This window comes from Malaclemys terrapin, chromosome 23 (genome assembly GCF_027887155.1).
Source record: "Malaclemys terrapin pileata isolate rMalTer1 chromosome 23, rMalTer1.hap1, whole genome shotgun sequence".
Classification (NCBI taxonomy): domain Eukaryota; kingdom Metazoa; phylum Chordata; order Testudines; family Emydidae; genus Malaclemys; species Malaclemys terrapin.
This window is the reverse complement of record NC_071527.1, coordinates 10,186,769-10,205,743: the sequence shown is the minus strand read 5'-3', so window position 1 is coordinate 10,205,743 and position 18,975 is coordinate 10,186,769. Positions and strand designations below refer to the sequence as shown.

The 18,975-nt window shown below is 55.1% G+C and overlaps 1 protein-coding gene across 2 annotated transcripts; it reads left to right on the top strand.

The window, feature by feature from the left end:
- The first annotated feature begins 8,585 nt into the window (after nt 1-8,585).
- On the top strand, nt 8,586-17,331 carry LOC128828368 (CCN family member 1-like). 2 transcript variants are annotated; one of them, XM_054013013.1, is made up of 5 exons: nt 8,586-8,771; nt 9,894-10,107; nt 12,685-13,002; nt 14,823-15,022; nt 15,986-17,331. In XM_054013013.1, exons 1-5 carry the CDS (start codon nt 8,721-8,723, stop codon nt 16,289-16,291), a joined length of 1,089 nt encoding a protein of 362 aa, XP_053868988.1. In that variant the 5' UTR covers nt 8,586-8,720; the 3' UTR covers nt 16,292-17,331. The 2 variants fall into 2 exon arrangements, with proteins under 2 accessions (XP_053868988.1, XP_053868987.1); XM_054013012.1 differs by having other exon boundaries at nt 15,983-17,331.
- The last annotated feature ends 1,644 nt before the right edge of the window (nt 17,332-18,975 follow it).

Below are 18,975 nucleotides of genomic sequence, written 5' to 3'. Positions count from 1 at the left end.
ATCGCAGGAAGCCGGGGGTGCAGGGCCCTGAGTCCCCCAATACTCCGTGACAGGGACTAGCCCCAGAACAGGGGAGGCACAAAGCATAGAGCACCCACTGCCACAGCTCAGGTGCATGGATGAATCCAGGCTAAGAAATCCACATGAGACCTACACAGCGGTGCCTGGCTGGAGGAGCCATTGATCAGTGGAGTCTGGTTAGCACAGTGGTTCCCAAACTGTAACAACCTGTGAACCCCTTTCAATAAAATGTCAAGTCTCATGAACCCCCTTGTACATATTGGGGTCCAGGAAGTGGGCGGGCATAAGCCCACCCACTGCTAAAGGGTCCTCCCCCAGCCTAAGGGGAGGATCCACAGGGCCTGAAACTCAAATAATTACGGGGGACAACTAATGTAAAAACAGGGACAGGAGTGCGGTCACAGGGTCAAAAGAAGGGAACCTGACGGGGACACCGAGCAGAGAACCCCGGACAGCGCCCACTGCTCCTCAAAGGTGTCAAGGGAGCCAGTGGACGCCGCCCAGAGGAACTCTGCCGGATACATGAACAGACAGAGGATCGGATGAACCCCCTTGTACCTATTGGGTTCCGGGAAGTGGGCGGGCGTAAGCCCGCCCACTGCTAAAGGATCTCCCCCCAGCCTAAGGGGAGGATCCACAGGACCTGGAACTCAAATAATTACAGGGGACAACTAATGTAAAAACAGGGACAGGAGTGTGGTCAAAGGGTCAAAAGAAGAGAACCAGACGGGGACACCGAGCAGAGAACCCCGGACAGCGCCCACTGCTCCTCAAAAGGCGTCAAGGGAGCCAGTGGACGCCGCCCAGAGGAACTCTGCCCGGATACGTGAACGGACAGAGGATCGGATGAACCCCCTTGTAGCGGGGTGTTTACCCTACTCCTGCCCTGAAGGGCTTAAAACAGCCAGGGAGCAGGACTGGGGCAAAGGAAAAGCTACAAGGCTGATTGGGGAAGCAGCTGCAGCTGGGCCATGCCCCAATCAGGCCTCAGCTGGCCTGTATAAAAAGGCTGGGAGCCAGGCCCTCAACAGTTTCTGTCTGCCCTCAGAGGGAGAAGGGCCTGGCTGTAGGGAGCTTGACACAGGGTAACTGAGTGGAGCAGGGCTGGGGAGCTCTGGCCTAGATAGCCCCAGGCTGTGGCCTAGTAGGAGGCCAAGAGGTACTGGGGGTTGCAGTGGGCAGCCCATGGGTAGGCCAAGGCAGAAGGTCCAAACCCAACCTTGCCTGTGATGAGTGGCCTATACTGCAATCTGCCCCAGGGAGCGGGGGCTAGTTGGTGACTGGCAATGGCCTTATTCTGAGGTGAGGTAGGGATAGGAGGTGGGGGTTCCCCTGGGGGTGGGGAAACCCTGTAAGTACTGAGGGGTGTACTGCCAGGGCACAGCACCCCAGATACAAGGGCACCAGCATCTGGGAGGGACACCGGGGGCCAGAGGACAGGTGGATTGCTGGTCTGCAGGGGGTGCTCCAGGATGCTGGAAGAGCTAATTTCCAGAAGAGACCAGCAGGAGGTGCCACAGGGGTGAGTCTACACCACTCCTAAAATTGAATATTTCTAAGGATTTTCTCCTTTATGTGAGTATAAATTATAAAAGCAGCGATCTTGGAAATAGAAAATTGGTTTTTATGACATGCTTATTACACATTATTATTATTATTAATTATTTATCATCACAGTATTTTTATTACATTATGAAAACAGCAACACTCTTCCAAGATCGCACTTTCATAGCTTGTATCAAGACAAGGCTCCTATGTTTCATCAAGGAGTATCAGATGGGAAACAGCGCGAAGGGATTTAAGAAGCCAACTCAGAGTTCCTCCTACACAAGCAGTCAGGTCTGGAGCAGTCCAGGCAAATAACGCATGTTACAACGCATCTTAAACTTGTTCTTCATAATTTTTAACAATACTAGCTGCCTATTTCATTTTAAAAACAGCAACAAATATCCATCTCCCTTTCCATTTCTTATAAGGAGTCTTGAAGTGTAAATCTCAGTGTGATAGATATGCTTGCTTTGATCTGCTTAGCTCTTGGAAGTCCAGGGGCTCTGGTCTGCTGGCCGGTGCTGCCCGGGGTCCCTAGGGACAGCTTTGTCCGCCATTAGGGAATTTTTTTCCTGAGAACCCCCTGTAACATTTTGCAAACCCCAGTTTGGGAACCACGGGGTTAGAATAAGGTGGAAACATGGACTGGAATTCTGCCCCCCTGGAACAGAGTCTTGGAGCAGCATCCCCCAGGAGGAGGGGAACCTGGGCTGGTTTTCTGTGTTCTGGTGTGAGCCCCCATGGGCAGAAGAAGTGTTAACAGCTGAGACAGAGAGACAGGGGGGCATACCTAGAAGAACTTAGGAAGAGGTCTGTATAGAGGGATAGATTTGTAGGTTTTATGGCAAGAAGCCATTTGATCACCTAGTCTGACCCCCTGTACAACCCATAACCAAGAATTCACCCAGTTCCTCTGCACTGAGCCCAGTAACTTGGCTTTGCCTAAAAGCTTCTTCCAGAAAGGCCTCCAGCCTGGCCGTGAAGCCATTGAGCGATGGAACAAACTCCCAGGAGAAGTGGTGGATTCGCCAATAGTCAGTCAGGGCCTCATTTCCAGTTAGAATTTGTCTGGTGCCAGCTTCCAGCCATTGAGACTTGTTCTGCTTTTTGCTGCTAGACCTAAAGACCCATTCGTTATCTGGGATTTTCTCCCTGTGAAGGTACAGATACACTGCGATCAAGTCGACAGAGGACTTTGTATAGAGGGATAGACAAATGGAGATTGGTAGCAAAGGAGTTCAGAGGGAGGGATAGATAGAAGTGTGGATGGATGGATAGAGGGGTGTGGATCTAGGAATAGAGGGAAAGAGGTGGATGGATTGATGGATAGGTAGTTAGAGGTATGGTAGAGGGATTTAGGTGTGGGATCTGCATGGCTGAGTAGGTAGGTAGAGGGATTGGGACAGAGGGTGGATGGACAGAGGGGTATGGATGGATAGAGGGGTAGGTGGAGCGGTGTGGGTGGATGCACAGAGGGGTGCAGTTGGATAGAGGGGTAGGTGGAGGAGCAGCTGGATGCACAGAGGGGTAGGTGGAGGGAGGGATGGATAGAGGGGTAGGTGGAGTGGTGTGGAGGGAGGGATGGATAGAGGGGTGTGGGTGCATAGAGGGCTAGGCAGGCAAAGAGGGGTTGCGCTAGGCACAGCATGTATGGGGCACAGCCATGCAGGAGATCAGGAGTGGGGAGTCATTTCCATCCCCCACGCTGGTCACCCCTATGCAGGAGCACATCTGGAGCAGCCTGGCTCCCACCAGCACAGTCACTCATGGTGAGCAGGTCCTCCCTGGGCCCACTCGGCTGCGGGGTGAGTAATGCCAAGGGCCTCTTGCAAGCTGCCAGAGGGGCTGAGTCATAGACCTGGCAGCTTTTGCTCATAGGTGTGGGAGGATACAGACCTGTGTGTGCACCCCCACCCCACCGCTCCTAAGCCATCTGGAACAGAAGGAAATAATTGTGTTGTAACCTCAACTGTCTCCTGAGCCAAGGGAAAGGAGGCAGCTATACAGTCGGGGGGGGGGGGGGGGCAGAAGCTCCCAGAGCTGACCCCCTGTCTGTACTTAGCCCCCTCATCTCGCCCTGGCTAATGTGCAGGAAGGCCATGCAGAGGGTGGCCCAGGTGAGTTGTGTCTCCGTGTGTTACACCCAGGGAGGAGGAATGGGTCACTGAAGGACTTGCCAGCTGGCAGAGCGCTCAGGGCACAAGGGCCAGCAACACGCAGGGTCCTTTCTGCTTGAGCCTCTCGGGCTAGGAACACACAGGGGGGTGGAGAGGGACTCCGGTGCTTAGTGGGGATTATCATAGAATCTCAGGGTTGGAAGAGACCTCAGAAGGTCACATAGTCCAATCTCCTGCTCAAAGCAGGTCCAATTCCCAACTAAATCATCCCAGCCAGGGTTTTGTCAAGCCATGCCTTAAAACCCTCTAAGGATGGAGATTCCACCACCTCCTTAGGGAACCCATTCCAGTGCTTCACCACCCTCCTAGTGAAATAGTGTGTCCTAATATCCAACCTAGACCTTCCCCACCGCAACTTGAGACCATTGCTCCTTGTTCTGTCATCTGCCACCACTGAGAACAGTCTAGATCCATCCTCTTTGGAACCCCCCTTCAGGTAGTTGAAGGCTGCTATCAAATCCCCCCTCATTCTTCTCTTCTGCAGACTAAACCCCAGTTCCCTCAGCCTCACCTCATAAGTCATGTGCCCCAGCCCCCAAATCATTTTCGTTGCCCTACGCTGGACTCTCTCCAATTTGTCCACATCCTTCTGTAATGGGGGGACCAAAACTGGATGCAATACTCCAGGTGTGGCCTCACCAGCGCCAAATAGAGGGGAATAATCACTTCCCTCCATCTGCTGGCAATGTGCCTACTAATACAGCCCAAAATGCTGTTGGCCTTCTTGGCAACAAGGGCACACTGCTGACTCATATCCAGCTTCTCGTCCACTGTAATCCCCAGGCCCTCTTCTGCAGAACTGCTGATTAGCCAGTCAGTCTCCAGCCTGTAGCAGTGCATGGGATTCTTCCATCCTAAGTGCAGGACTCTGCGCTTGTCCTTGTTGAACCTCATCAGATTTCTTTTGGCCCAATCCTCCAATTTGTCTAGGTCACTCTGGACCCTATCCCTACCCGCCAGTGTATCTACCTTTCCCCGCAGTTTAGTGTCCTCTGTGAACTTGCTGAGGGTGCAATTCATCCCATCATCCAGATCATTAATGGAGATGCTGAACAAAACCAGCCCCAGGACCAACCCCTGGGGAACTCTGCCAACTAGACATTGAGCCCTTGATCGCTACCCGTTGAGCTTGACAATCTAGCCAGCTTTCTATCCACCTTGTAGTCCATTCATCCAATCCATACTACTTTAACTTGCTGGCAAGAATACTGTGGGAGACTGTAGCAAAAGCTTTGCTAAAGTCAAGATATATCACATCCACCGCTTTCCCCATATCCACAGAGCCAGTTATCTCATCATAGAAGGCAATCAGGTTGGTCAGGCATGACTTGCCCTTGGTGAATCCATGTTGACTGTTCCTGATTGGGAATGTCTGTCTGAGTGAGAACACCTGGTTCATTCCCCAGCTCTGAGGGGGGGAATAGGGTCTAGTGGGTAGAGCCAGGCAGCTGGGAGCCAGGACTCCTGTGTTCTATGCCCAGCTCTGAGGGGAGTGGGGTTTACTGGGTAGAGCCTGGACTCTTGGGTTCTCTCCCTGGCTCTGGGAGGGGAGAGAGATCTAGGACTTTTGGGTCCAGGCTCTAGGGTCTGTCACTAAGAGCTGGGGACTTTGAGTTGCATTTGTACCAGCACACTTGTCCCATGGTGCCCAGGCCCAGCACTGCAGTTGGCAGCACGGTCTTCTAGGTAAAGCCCTGCATTGTGAGATAGATTTGGGCAAGCCAGCTAGAATCAAATCAGCTGCTGCCACACTTACTGGGAGGCAACTCTTGTCACCTGCAGCGATACAGGACGGGAACCTGCCGGCTATCGCCATTGTGGCTGGACCCAAAGGGCCGTTCTGGCAGTGTAAAGTGAGTGTGATCCTCACTCCTGCAGAGGGTCCGTCCTGGCTGGCATAAGGACTCTGCATCCACCCTGCTCCCAGCACAGGCATGGGGTGGATCCGAAGTGTAGCCAGAGCACACTGAGTTGTGGCTGTTCTCTGAGCCCCAGGAGCCATAGGAGGAAGAGCATGAGTTAGAGCAGCCACAAGGCAGCTCTAACTTACCCACAGCTGCCAAGTTTTGTGCAGCTCCTCATGTGACATTTTATGCAAATGATCCCCTGAGCCAGGAGCGGCGCCGGGTTTTTGCCACCCTAGGCGGCAGCGCTCCTCGTCTGAGCATTCAGGGGCCCTGGGGTCTTTGGCGGCAGGGGTCCTTCTGCTCCGTGTCTTCGGGGCTCTTCGGCGGCGGGTCCCGGAGCAAGTGAAGGACCCGCCGCTGAATTTCTGGAGCAGAAGGACCCCCCGCTGCTGAATTTCCGCCCCCCAAATCCTAGGGTCGCCTAGTGGAAGCGCCGGCCCTGCCCTGAGCTAATCTGCATGTCTTCAATGAATTTGCAGGTGCTAATACTCCCTAGGGGGGTGTGCATGGAACCAAACCTCACTGGGCAGCTATACAAGGCTGGGGCAGGGCAGGAGGGTCCTGGCTCCACAGTGACAGAAGGAACAGCAGCTGAGCCATTGTGTGTGAGATTCAGGTGGAGCAGTGGGGAGGTGTGATGGGGGCATATGTGCCACACGGGGAGGCAGGGCCCCAGATATGGGGGGTTTAAAGCTGCCTTAACCCCAGTGAGGGCCCCAGTATACAGCATTTACAAACCCCTATCTGCAGCTTGGGGTCTGGTTTCCAATGGGATCCCAGAGACCCCAAATGTCAGGTCCCTTTGCAGTTAGCGCAGGGTCTTCTGGCTGGCTAGCACCTGGTCCCAGTTCGAGCCCAGGACTCCACTGGCGCCTGCCCCTGGGGCTGCTGGGATATTAACAATGTCTCCTCTTCCTCTCAGTCAGGGTGAAAAACAGATCAAGGTGAAAACCCCACCCAGACCCTGCTAACCAAAGAAGCCGCTGCAGGAAATAACAGGCAGGAATGTCGAGCTATAAATCGTTCCACCGGCGGATCAGAGCTCTGAGCTGGCACAGGGGGAAATCCCTGCTGTGGGTTATTTCCCTCTCTGGATGCTTCCTTTATACACCGGGGACTTATCTAGCTGGGAGGAACAGAGCGTTATTTAACTACCTTTGGAATGAGCCAGGCAGCAGCTGATTAATTCTCCTAGCCTAGGAGTGGGGTAGAACTGGCCAACCCTGGCAGTAAGAACTGTTATGGTCCCCCACCCCGCAAAAAAAATTACTGGGCCAGATCCTCAGCTGGTGCAAATTAGTGTCACTCCACTGAATAGGGATCTGGCCCCATTGACTCCAATGGAGCAAGTTCCATTTACCACACACAGGGGTCTGGGCCCCTGAGTACAGAGCTAATACCCACTAGATGATCCTTGGTGTAATTGCACTGGGGATGAGTGACACCAGCTGTGAGTGAGAGGACAATCAGGAGACACTCTGCTGGGGTTCGAGTGTTAATCTGAAGTAAGTAAGATGAGAATGGGGTCCCTTGATTTCACTGGAGCTGCTCCTGATTTGCAACCCAGTGAGGAAGTGGGAAGGCTTCTTCTCTCAGTTAGGCTGGTGTAAATCCTGAGTAACTCCCCGACACTGATCTGGAGTTACTCCAGATCCACACCAGCATAGCTGAGAGCACCCTAACCCAGCGGGAGGAGAAACAATCCCTTTTGTTCAGAGACTTTCTTCTCCTTACTCACATGGTGTGAGTCCAGAGTAATCCTACTGGAGCGGATTCTCCTCTTGTGCTAGTGTGTATCTGGAGTGACTCCATGGATCCTGATTTCCCTTTCACTCACTCCAGTGTAAATCCAGAGTAACTCCAGGGGGTCTGATTCTCCTCTCCCCTTGGGTAAATGGGGAATAACCTATTGCTCCCAGTTCTCTGTGCAGTGGATCCAGAACAACTCTTCTGGCTTCCAGATTTACACCCAGAGAGCTGAGCAGGGGCACTGTTTCTGTTTTCAATGGGGGGGGGCAACTTTGAGTGGTGGTGCAGGAGCAATGCCCCCATTCTTCAGAGTCTGGGGGGAGGAGATGCCCCCCAAGGGAGGCATTGTATGACGGGGCAGCTGGGCCAGATTTGAGTGGCATTGGACCTCATGCACCAGGTCACAATGCCACCCAAACTTAGGTAAGCTGGCCCTGCCCCTTAGCCGAAAATCCTGGTTGCACCTCTGGCTCAAACACTGGGGGCGGGGCCTGCTTTCCAGGGTGCTGGTCCGAGTCAATGGTCTCGTAGTCCCCTTGGGCCTTAACCTCGATGAATGATGGTGGGCAGCAGACCCTATGGGCCCGCATAACCCAGTGCTTTTGAGCAGCAGAGGAGGCGTGGACAGATGGCCCACCCTGCCCTACCTTAGTGACGCCCCTGAGACCTGCTCCTACCCCCCCCCTTTGATGCGCCCCCCTGGCCCGCTGGGGAGCTCAGCAGCGCCTGGCTCGCATTACCACCGGCGCGCTGTTTATTTTCCTTTCTCCGTTCTCTTTCGCTCCTTCTGCCGCCCGCTCGCTTTGAGTTTGTTTTCGTGCATTGCAAGGATGGTTGCGGCCGGCGCTGCTCCTCGCCCTGGTATGTCTGTGGCACGGGGAGCAAAGGCAACCAGGCAAGGCGCTGCATTCATCCGGCTCCGCGGCAGCGCCTGGCTCCGAGCGGAATGCGCCGCTTTCCACGCGCAGCCCTGGAATGCAGCAGCACCTCTCATTTTATGAATGACTCTATTCATGCGGCCCCTCCCACCGCCGCAGGCCCCTCCCCTTCCCCCTGGAATGTCTGGAAGGGCGCCACCCTTGCTATTGGCCGGCCAAGGCTGGTGGGCGGGGCGCTGGTGGTGGCCATATAAATAGGAAGCCGAAAAGGGCTGGTACAGACGCTACCGGGGTGATTAGGTGATGCATGCGTTAATTGTGTAGACTGGAGGTTGCTGAGCGGCGGTAGTGCTAAGACTGGCTGGTTGCTCGGATCAGCTGTGACTCAGTTCCCCAAGCCCCTCTGGGCAGTTCTTTCCTCGGGCCCGTTTAAGTCCGCGATGGAACAAGCGTCTCTGCTCAGCTTTGTTTTCCTGCTGCGCGTTGCTCTGGTGAGTGGGGAATCTTCCGGCTTCGGGATCCCAGCTTCCCCCTTGGGGATGGACGGGCAGATCCTCAGCTGGTGTAAATCAGTCGCTCCTATTGACTCGTTGGAGCGAGACTGATTTACACCGGCTGAGGGGCTCGCTTTGGGGGCTCTAAAGTCTGCGCCCCTGTCTAGGGAGCCCGTTCCCATATGGGGCTATTCTCCCCCCCCCCCCCCCCATCTGGGGGATCCCAGCTAAGGAACTGGGTCCTATTGAGAACTGTCCCGGCCTTTCACAGCCTGCTCGCGTTGACTTCACGTGGCGCTGGGTGTTCTGCAAACCTGGCTACTGACTTTTTTTTCTTTTAGGTGCCTAACTTTGGGCTCCTGAATTTGAAGATTTTTCTCCTAGATGCTCAGTGGGCGTGACACTGGTTTAGGCTAGCTGAAGATCCGGCCTTCTGAGCTCACTTGCTCTGGTATAAACCTGGAGTCACTGCCTGTGCTGCTGCTCTGGATTTAAATTAGTGTAAACAAGATCAGGAGTAAGAGTACTAACAGTCTCTAAGGTGCCACAAGGACTCCTGTTCTTTTTGCGGCTACAGACTAACACGGCTGCTGTTCTGAAAAAAGATCAGGAGTAACTCCAGTGGGTCTTGCGCTAGCCCGAGCGCAGAATTTGAGCCTGAGATTTTTTTTTTTCTTTTCTTTTATTACTTCCCTAAATCCCTATCTGTTCTCTGCCCTGCCTGTCTCCATGGTGGTGACTTTGATCCTGGCTGGATTTTTATTGTTGTGGTTTAACGTGGGGGTGGGGGGAATGCAGATCCTTTGAGAAATGCAGCTGCACCTAGGAAACTATTTTAGTGCCACCTCCTATAAAAAGGGGACTGGCTCATCCATCCCAAAATAGTCCCTTCGTTGAAGTGCTTGCCCAGCGTGTCTACTGATGGGGGTGGGGGGAATGTTTGGACTCGGCAGGGCTTGTCTATTTAAAACCTGCAAAACACTTTTGTAGGACCTACAGAAATGTTATTCTGTCCCTTCCCCCTACCAACATGGTGTCTATTCAAAACCAGCTGTGACTCATTTTTTCTAGGTCCTGACAAAACATTATCCCTCATCCATGGGGTTTCTTTGCCTGTAGGTGGTATGTCGTTGCCCTCTGCAGTGTGTTTGCCCCCCCAGCCCACCCCATTGTGCTCCCGGGGTCAGCATGGTGCCTGATGGCTGTGGGTGCTGCAAAGTCTGTGCCAGGCAGCTGAACGACGACTGCAGCAAGCACTGGCCATGTGACCCCCACAGGGGGCTGGAATGCAACTTTGGGGCAGACCCCTTGGCCAGCAAGGGCATCTGTCGGGGTAAGCAGGTTGCTGGGACCGGCACCGGGGGGGCATGTCCTTGTTTACTTTCTGTTTGCATCTCTGGGGGGGTTACCCATGTTCCAGATCATCAGGGAAGATGGGGGGGGGCAATATAAACTCTGCTTGTGACAATCCTCCCACCCCAAAAGAGTGAGATGAACCCCCACATACAGACCCTGCTGGCAACACCCCAACCCCAGTTCTTGAGCCAAATAGGATATTTTTGGGGGGCAAAGAATGTAGGGGACCATGAACTCCTCCCTTCTCTTTCCCCTCCCCCCCCCCGCCCCACAAAGTCCAACAGATCTAGCTCCTGCCCCAGTCTAGGAAAGGTATTGGTCAGGTACCAACTTGGGGGAGTGGGAGGTGTCCACCTGACTGAAGTGGTGGAATTCCCATCTCTGAGGCAATGACAGGGCCTGGGGTGTCTCCTGGAACCTCCCTGTCCAAGAGTGAAGGGGTGTTACTGTAGGTTCTTCAATAACCATGTCAAGCTGATGCCCCGCACAGGGCAGGTGGCATCTATATACAGAGAGCTGGTGGAAGGAATGTGCTGCCTCCTGCCCCCCATTAAGGTAGCTCTGGGGACAGCCAGCTTGGGGCAATCCAGGGCTAAACAGGGAAACCGTCCCTCCCCCAGTGGGATCTAATGCGCACTGTCTCTTGGGGGCGGGGGAGGTGCGGGGGGGGGACTGGTCAGGGTGGGAGCGCAGGGGCATGGCAGGGCTGGATGAGGTGTGTTGGTGAGAGCAGGGAGGGGAGAGACGCCCAGGACAGTGAAGGGGACGTTTGTCACTGATGCTCCACCAGCCCAAGTGATTGACTGACACTTCCTCCCCCTGCTTGGAATAGAGCCTGGAAGTCATGTTAGTACCAGCCCTGTGGGGCAGTGGGATGGGTTAGTGTCAGCCCCACAAGAGTTCACGATGGCTGAGAAGGCAATCGGGCTCAGTGTGTTTTGAAAACCCATCTCCAAAATGCAGATGCCTTCCAGGGTGCCTCCCCCCCACACACACCCCTGCCACGCTGGAGCTGACTGCCCTGGGGAGAAGGCAGCGGATCGGACTGTCTCCCTTGACCACGTGTGTGTCATTAATACCGGGCGGGTGGGAGGGAATGGACATCTGGCTTAGGAGTGGGGACAGGTCATATGGGAAACTGACAATACACCTGTGCTTCTCTGGGATTCAACCCCCATGTAAATTTTCAGGGGTGGCACAGCACAGAGCCCAGAAAGAGGAGTGCATCCAGCAGCCCACTAAAACATGGGGAGACTGCAGAGCCACGGGGGTGGTGGCTGGGTCGGGGTGGGAAAGCATCGCTAACCTGTGCCCCCTGCCCCCAGTGTGGATTGGCTCATGCCCAGTCCAGGGATGGGGGGCAGCAGGAAGCTGGAGCCTGTGAGCTCAGGGCTCAGGAATGTGTCCAGGAGAGTGAAAAGTTGGGCCAGGGAGCCAGAGCCAGCCACATTCCTGCAGGGATTCTACACTTGCCCCTCCATCCTTGGAAATCTGCCCCCCCACACCCTTTCTCTCGGGGGTGGGGGGGAGAGGTATTTTTCCCCCTGGTCCCGGCAGGCGAGGGAGCCTGGATCCAGCATGAGGGTTTGTGTTTGGTTTTTTTTGCTGCTGTTGCAACACGATCCATTCCTGGCCCTTGTGATCCCGACCCACATCCTGTTTTCTGGAGCTATTTAAAGCTGGGGCTCCTCTCTAAAAACTCCTGCTCCTGGGCCCTTAGGAGGAGCAGCGGCCTCAGTCCCCGCTCCAACACTTGGGGCTGGCCCAATGGTGCCGTCTAAGGATGAAGGACCTGGATCCCACCTCCCCGCACACCCTCTGAGATCCATCCAGGTCCTTCATCCCCCGAGCTCACTCAGCATCAGCAGCGCCCATTGGCCTCGTCAGGGCCTGGGATGCTCTGGCTATGGGCTGTGAATTACCTTAGAGGTGATGTTCCTTCCTCATTTGAGGGGCACCCTAGTCACTGCCCTCAAAGGACCCCAGCCACAGGAGGGGGCTCCAGCCATGGACCTCTGATGGGAATAGTCCAAGTCTGAGACATGCTGTGTCCCCCCCCCCTTAAGGGGCTTGAACCCCAAGACCTCTCTATTCCCCAGTGCAGGATGCCCCTCCCCCGCAAGTCTCCTCTGATCACATCTGATACCTGCACAATAATCCCCAGCTGGGCGTAGGTCTCTGCCGGGAGGAAAGGGGGTGGATGCCCGAGCACCATGCCATAGCTGTGCCAGGGTGCTGTTGACCCCCGTTCTGCGTGGTGCAACTGATTCTGCAAGTGTCTGGCCACTGCTGTGGTTCTGTCCCTCTCCCATAATGCAATGCTTCTGAGCAGCAAAGTACCCAGAGGACCCTTGCTGTTCTGGGGCCATAATGCCAAGCCAGCATGTGGCTGTGGGGGGGCAGGGGGGAGGTTAGGCGTCAGGCAGACTAGCAGTGGGTTCCTAGGACATTGGGTATCTTGATGTGAGAGGGGTGGGGGGGATCTGCTAGGGAGCAGTGGTCCCTCTTGGGCAGCTAACTAACAAGACCCTCGGGGGCCCTGCTGTGTCCCCAGCCAAACAGGAAGGCCGGACGTGCGAATACAACGGGCGGATCTACCAGAACGGTGAGAACTTCCAGCCCAGCTGCAAGCACCAGTGCAGCTGCATCGATGGTGCCGTGGGCTGCCTGCCCCTCTGCCCCCTGGAGCTGCCCCTGGCCTCCCTCAGCTGCCCTGACTCACAGCTGCTCAAGGTGCCTGGCCAGTGCTGCAAGAAGTTTGTGTGCGGCAAGGGGGCCAAGAGGTTTGGGGAGGTCTCCTTTGAGGGCGGGGAGACCAAAAGCAACGAGCTCATCTATGTGGGCAAGGACCGGCACTGGAAGAACATGCCGGGTGAGTGCACCAGATAAAGGGCTAGGGAGGGGATGCTCACCTACCTAGGAGCCCAGGATGAGATGCTAGGGCTGGGCAAGAAGTGGTGGGTGCAGTGGGATAACGCCTGATCTGCAGGGTGCTGTCACCAGCTAGCACCGAGCTCAAGTCTGATGTACCCGCCCTGGTGGGGAGGCTGGGAATGGTGCTTCCCTCCCACCTCCCCAGGCTAATGCTCCAACTCCTCCTGTCATTTAGCCTGATTGTCTGTTCTGGGAGAATCTCCCCTCCCTCCCACCCTACTCTCCCACCTGCAGGGAACTTCCTCAATTGGCAAAAGGGCTCTGCTCTCACAGTAGGGAACAGATCAGGGCACAGCCAGAGCATGTTGTGCTGTGGTTATACTCTGCTCCCCAAGGACCATAGAGTGTAAATTAAAGCGGCCTCTAGGCTGCTCTAACTGCACATCTGTGGCTGGACTGGAAACTATCTTTGCCGCCAGTCCTCCCTGTATTGCATGGGTTGGGCACACATGTCCGTGCCCATTTAAGTTAGACTGGGACCCTGCTGACTGCAGTGGGAACATAAGGCTGGAGGCTAGTCCCTGCCCCAAAGAGTTGGCAATCCACATTGGGTGTTTCTGAGTGCCCAGGAATGGCAGATGCTGAGATCATTGGCACCCAAAGGGCTCAGTTCACAGCTGGCTGGAAGCGTTGGCAAAGTTAGTAGGAGGGCAGGGGGAGCAGGGCAGGGCATGGCAGCCTGTAGGTGTATGTATGGCGCCTTTTCAAGTAGATTATGCAATTGACAGAAGGGGACGTCCGCCCCCCAATTTTCACATGGGGCTGGAGAGTACACTTGCCTGGCAGCAACAGTGCCTGTCCCTGGGGCTGGGCTTGGCTCCGGCTCCCTGCTCCTGGTATTGTGATGTGGTGCACAGGGTCAGGTGGTGCCCCACCATCAGCCCCGAGGGCCGGTAGAGCCAAACCTGCATGGCGCTGCAACCTGGCGTGCCAGGCTGCAACACAGGGAGCTGGACCTGGCCCCATGGACAGGAGCTGCTGCAGCTGGGTGGGAGTGGGGTGGGCTTGCTCTCCAGCCCTCCCCCCCATCAGTGACCTATTTCACCCTCCAGTTACAAATCCTGGCTTGGCCACAGCTCAAGAGGTGGCCCCACTGGCCACCAGCTGAATCCCACCCCCTGTGTTCAAGAGGGTAGCAGAGGAAGCTGAGTAACTGGCCCCAGAATCCAGGGGTGCTGGGTAGGCAGAGTCCCTGGGGCAGTGCGGGACTGTCTCCGCTGTGAAGGGGTGGTGAGCAGACGGTCCTAGAGGGTGAGAATGGAAGTGCCAGCTCCGGTGGGAATGGGGCAGGACAGAGACGGCAGCGTTTAGTCTGCCGTTGCCCTACGAGGGCCTCATGTCACCTGGGGTTGTTGGGAGACTGGTGGCATGGGTCCACCCTGACACAGTGGCATCAGCTAATATAGCCTGATTCCCCTGCGGGAGAGAGGGCGGTGCCCTGCCCAGGCCTATCAGCTGGTGCTAATGGCCTGAACGGTCCCCTGCCCCCAGCTCTGATCTGAGCTGTGGGAGAAGAGGAACATGGATCTGGGGCAGAACTCAGCCACCTGCCTGGCTATAGAATAATGGACTGGGATTGAAACCAGAACATTTCCCAGCATGTCTTGCAGCTCATGCCTGGCTTTGGGGGGAGGCATGGGGGGGTGGAGGAGAAGTGTGACTGAAGGGTTACCTGAAATTCCCAGGTCCTGGCTTGATGGCAAGCACCCCCTGCTGGCGAGCCTGTGTATTAACTGAGCTCCCTCTCTCCTTCTCCAGCCTGGCCACCTCTGTTCAAGGCCCATTCTGTGCTGAGGAAATGCCTAACCCAGACCACGGACTGGTCTCCCTGCTCCAAGACCTGTGGCCTAGGTGCCTCCACCCGGGTCACCAACAACAACCCTCAGTGCAAGCTGGCCAAGGAGACGCAGCTGTGTCAGATCCGACCCTGTGACCAGCCTGACTTCACCAAGCTGAAGGTGGGGCTGGGATCCCTGCCTGTGGGGCAGTGGGGGGGGATAGGCTGCAAGGTCCTTGACCTTGCCAAGGGAGGTGGGGACAGCCCCTGGAAGTTGTGTTGGAACAAGGAGCCTGCTACCCTAGCAAAGGACTCTGGGGCGGGGCGGGGGTCTAGTGGCTAGAGCAGGAGGGGCTGGGAATCAGACCCCCAAGAGTCCTATCTCCAGCTCTGGGGGAGTGGTGTCTAGTGGTTAGAGCAGAGGTGGTTGGGTGGGGGGAGAGGACTCTTGGGTTCTCCCTGGTGCTGCCACTGACTTGCTGTGACCTTGGGAAAGTCCCTTCCCCTTTGTGCCTCCATTTCTCCATCTGTCAAATGGAGATCAAGAGGCTTGCTGAGGCCCATCTCCACATGACGGCTGCATCCAGGGCCCAATACATCAGTGAGGGGCGGGGGCTGGGGAAGAACTAAGGGGCTGATGCAGGGTCACGCTGGGCTGGTTCCTGCCATGCTGCAGCTTGGAAGCTGGTTGGGGGCCATGAGAGTCTAGATCCTCTGCTGCTATAAATGGCTCCATTGAAGTCCAGGCTTCCCTGCTAGGGATCTGGAGCCTTAGCCCAGCCTTTGAGTGGTGGGTTGGATCTCTGCCAGTGCTGGGAGTGTCTATCCTGCCCTCCTCCCCCAGCCAAACTGAGCTGAGCCCCCAATGCACCCATTCCCAGGATTCCCTCCTCATGTCCCATCCCTCAGACACAGCTGAGGCCTGGCACACTCATTCCACTCTGGATGCAGCCACCTGAGTCCCCCCATCCCCCTCTCTTGGCTGAGACCTGGCAAACTCATGCCATGCTGCAGCTGTAGATATCAGGCCCTTGTAGCTGTCTGACACACAGGCAGCTCCAACCCCCACCACATTCCCCCCTCCCCTTCCAGCTGCATCTAACTGGAGTGTAACCTCCCCCCCCCCCCCCCCCCCCGCCAGAAGGGCAGGAAGTGTCTCCGGACCCACAAGGCTCAGGAGCCAGTGCATTATATCTACGCCGGCTGCAAGAGCCTCCGCAAGTACCAGCCCAGCTACTGCGGCTCATGCCTGGACGGGCGCTGCTGCGTGCCCCTACACACCCGCACCCTGGCTGTGCCCTTCCGCTGCCCTGACGGGGACTCCTTCACGCGCAGTGTCATGGTGATCCACTCGTGCCAGTGCGGGCCAGCCCACTGCCAGCCCCTCAACGAGGCTGCCATGCACCCCCAGCACCGGCTAGACGGAGACACGCACAAGTTCCTGGAGTGAGCAGTGCCGGCACCCCAGAGTGGGCAGGGGTACTGGTGATGGTGTGGGGGGAGGGATACCCCCCACACTCAAATGACACTTCAGGGACTTGGATCTCAGCCATGGGGGGGGTGTCTCTAAGCTGATCGGTGGGGGTAGGCGTGGGGAGCTATTGCCCCACATGGCAGCCCCTTTCTAGCCTGTATTTCCACCCGTGTCCCCTCCTCCCCACCACTTCCTGTCCCATGGTGCCTCTTTCCACCTGTGCCCCTTCGTGTCCCCCATTTCCATTTCCTACCCCACAGAACCCCACTGCACCCCCACTTCCTCCTGGGAGTGGGAGAATCTCACCACATCTACCACCATCCCCAACCTTGCTACCCGCTCCCCCTCCAAACTGGCATGCTGTCTGCCTCTGCCTTGTGTGCACTCACTGCCCCCTGGTGGTGAGCCCCCCAATGGACACCCTCTCCGTCCCTGGCGGAAGACAGTAGGTATCATTTGAACCACATGGCGGCTATAGACAGCTGCCCCCACCCTCTAACAATCCAAAGGGCTCTTCTCTTTTCTTCCCCCCCCCCCCCCAGCCTCATTAAAGCACATTTTCAGGAGCCACAGGGCTTGTGGTCCCATGGGAAGGATGCATTGGATTCATGCCTGCTCTATCGCCCCCTGCTGGGTGGTTTTATACCCACAGGGACAGCAATATTGCACTTGCGGGGCGGGGGGGGGGAGGCAATTGTTTAGGGGGAAATGTTTTTTGTTTTTGTTTTTTTTCTTACACTCACACTCAGCTTCAAACTTAGCTTGGAGCGATGGCTCTTGGCTTCATAATGAAGCCCATATCATCTGTCGTCCCATCCCCCCTTCTTGCTGTCTTCCCTGCCTTGTTAATTAACTGCTTGATTTTTCTTTCTCTTCCCTGCACTGTTTATAGTGACTGTCACCATGATTGCAAGTCCCTTCTCTCTCTTGCTGGTGGGTATAATTGCTTTGTGAGGTGAGGGGCATCCCCAGACATCCTGCAAACTCGTATCTCCATCCGAATGTCCTCTCCCCCCCCCCCCGTAAAAAAAAATTGGAAGGGAGTTTAGAAGCTGGTCTTCTGCTCCACTCCCTGGCTAGATAGCTAGGTGCAAATGTCACAGCTGGATCCACCAAAGCTTGTAAAGCTTATGGGGCTCTTCTGAACTGCCCCACCAGACCAGCTGTCTCTTCCCTGCTCCAGAAAGGCCAGTTCTCGTCTTAGTTTGGCTTAGAACAGGAATGGCATATGAGACGAGGGCAGCTTTTTGTTTCTCTCCTAAATACTCCCATCCTGCCCCCATCTCCCACTCCAGAGAAGTTTATCCAGAATTCTCCCTTCAGTGCATCTAACTAAGCTTGGCAGCATTCGATTTTAATTCCAGTTGATAATGGTGGTTTGGTTTTTTAAGTGGTGTTGGTGGTGGTGGTTGTTTTTTAAACTTTTAGTTGTGGGAAATTATGTGGGGGCAGACAATGGGGGGGGGGGTGTCAGCCACCAATTAATTACAGTAGTAGATGTTGAGATTCAAAAAGTTAAAGCTTGTTCACTGTTAAAACACAAATGGCCAACGCCCCATGTTAAATTATACACCGAAAACTGCCTTAAATCAAACTCAGAAGAGTCCTCAAGCAGCATTTTTCAGCCATGGCCGATCATCACTGATAACTGACGTACTGAAGCTACGTGTAACCCACCCTGAGCAGCCTTGTCGCCCTCTCGTACCTAAACCATGTATAGAGGCTCACAAATGCTACAGAGTAGATACTCCTGCTTCTAGATTCTCTGGTTCCATCCCCGCTGGGGCATCTCAGTAGAGGCAGCCCCCCCACCCCCTTGTCTTGAGAGGTTAAACAGCTACTAAAGAGTTAATTGAGCTTGGTAGCCCTGAGGGGTTAGTGTCTCTGTTCTATGTCCAGGTCAGTTGCTACCTCCCAGCACAGCTATTTCTCTGTGTCTAAAGTGTACAGTGCTCTGTTTATAAAATATTCTATATGTATTTATCACAATAAAAACAGCTTATTTTTTTTAATTTTTGGATATAAATGACAGTCTACGTTTTTGGAAGTTTGGGGGTGGGTTTTTTTTTGGTTTTGTTTTTTTTAAATTTACACAATAAAACAGAAGTTTATTTTCTAGAAAACAGCGGTGGCTAGTTTGGGGGTTTGCTTGGTTTTTCTTTTTCTCTCTCTAAATGAGTGTCGGCACCCGGGGCAGAAAGAGGAGCAGGCGCTTCTGGCCCACAGCTTGGCCAAAGGATCAGGACTGTTAGGCTTGGTCTAAGCACAAAGCTGGACTGATTGATCACATTCATACGAGCAACACTTTATCCCTACTCCTATACCAGTACTATACCCCCAGAGCACTGCTAGTGTGCATATAGCTGGCAGTGGGGTCTAGTGGGTGGAGTATTGGGTGCTGGTCCCAGCTCAGCCATTGGCCTGGTGGGTGAGCTTGGGCAAGTCACTTCCCTGCTGTGTGCCTCAGTTTCCCCCTCAGTACAATGGGGCTGATGATACCGAACTCCTTTGTAAAGTGCTTCAAGAGCTACTGCTGGACAGTGCGAGGTAAGTTAGGGATTGCTATACTGGCAAAGGGCTCCCGGCATGGCTGCAGCAGCACCATGCACTGTGCTGCTACAGTAAAGCCACCCCCCCCTCCTTGACCAGAGCAAGCTATC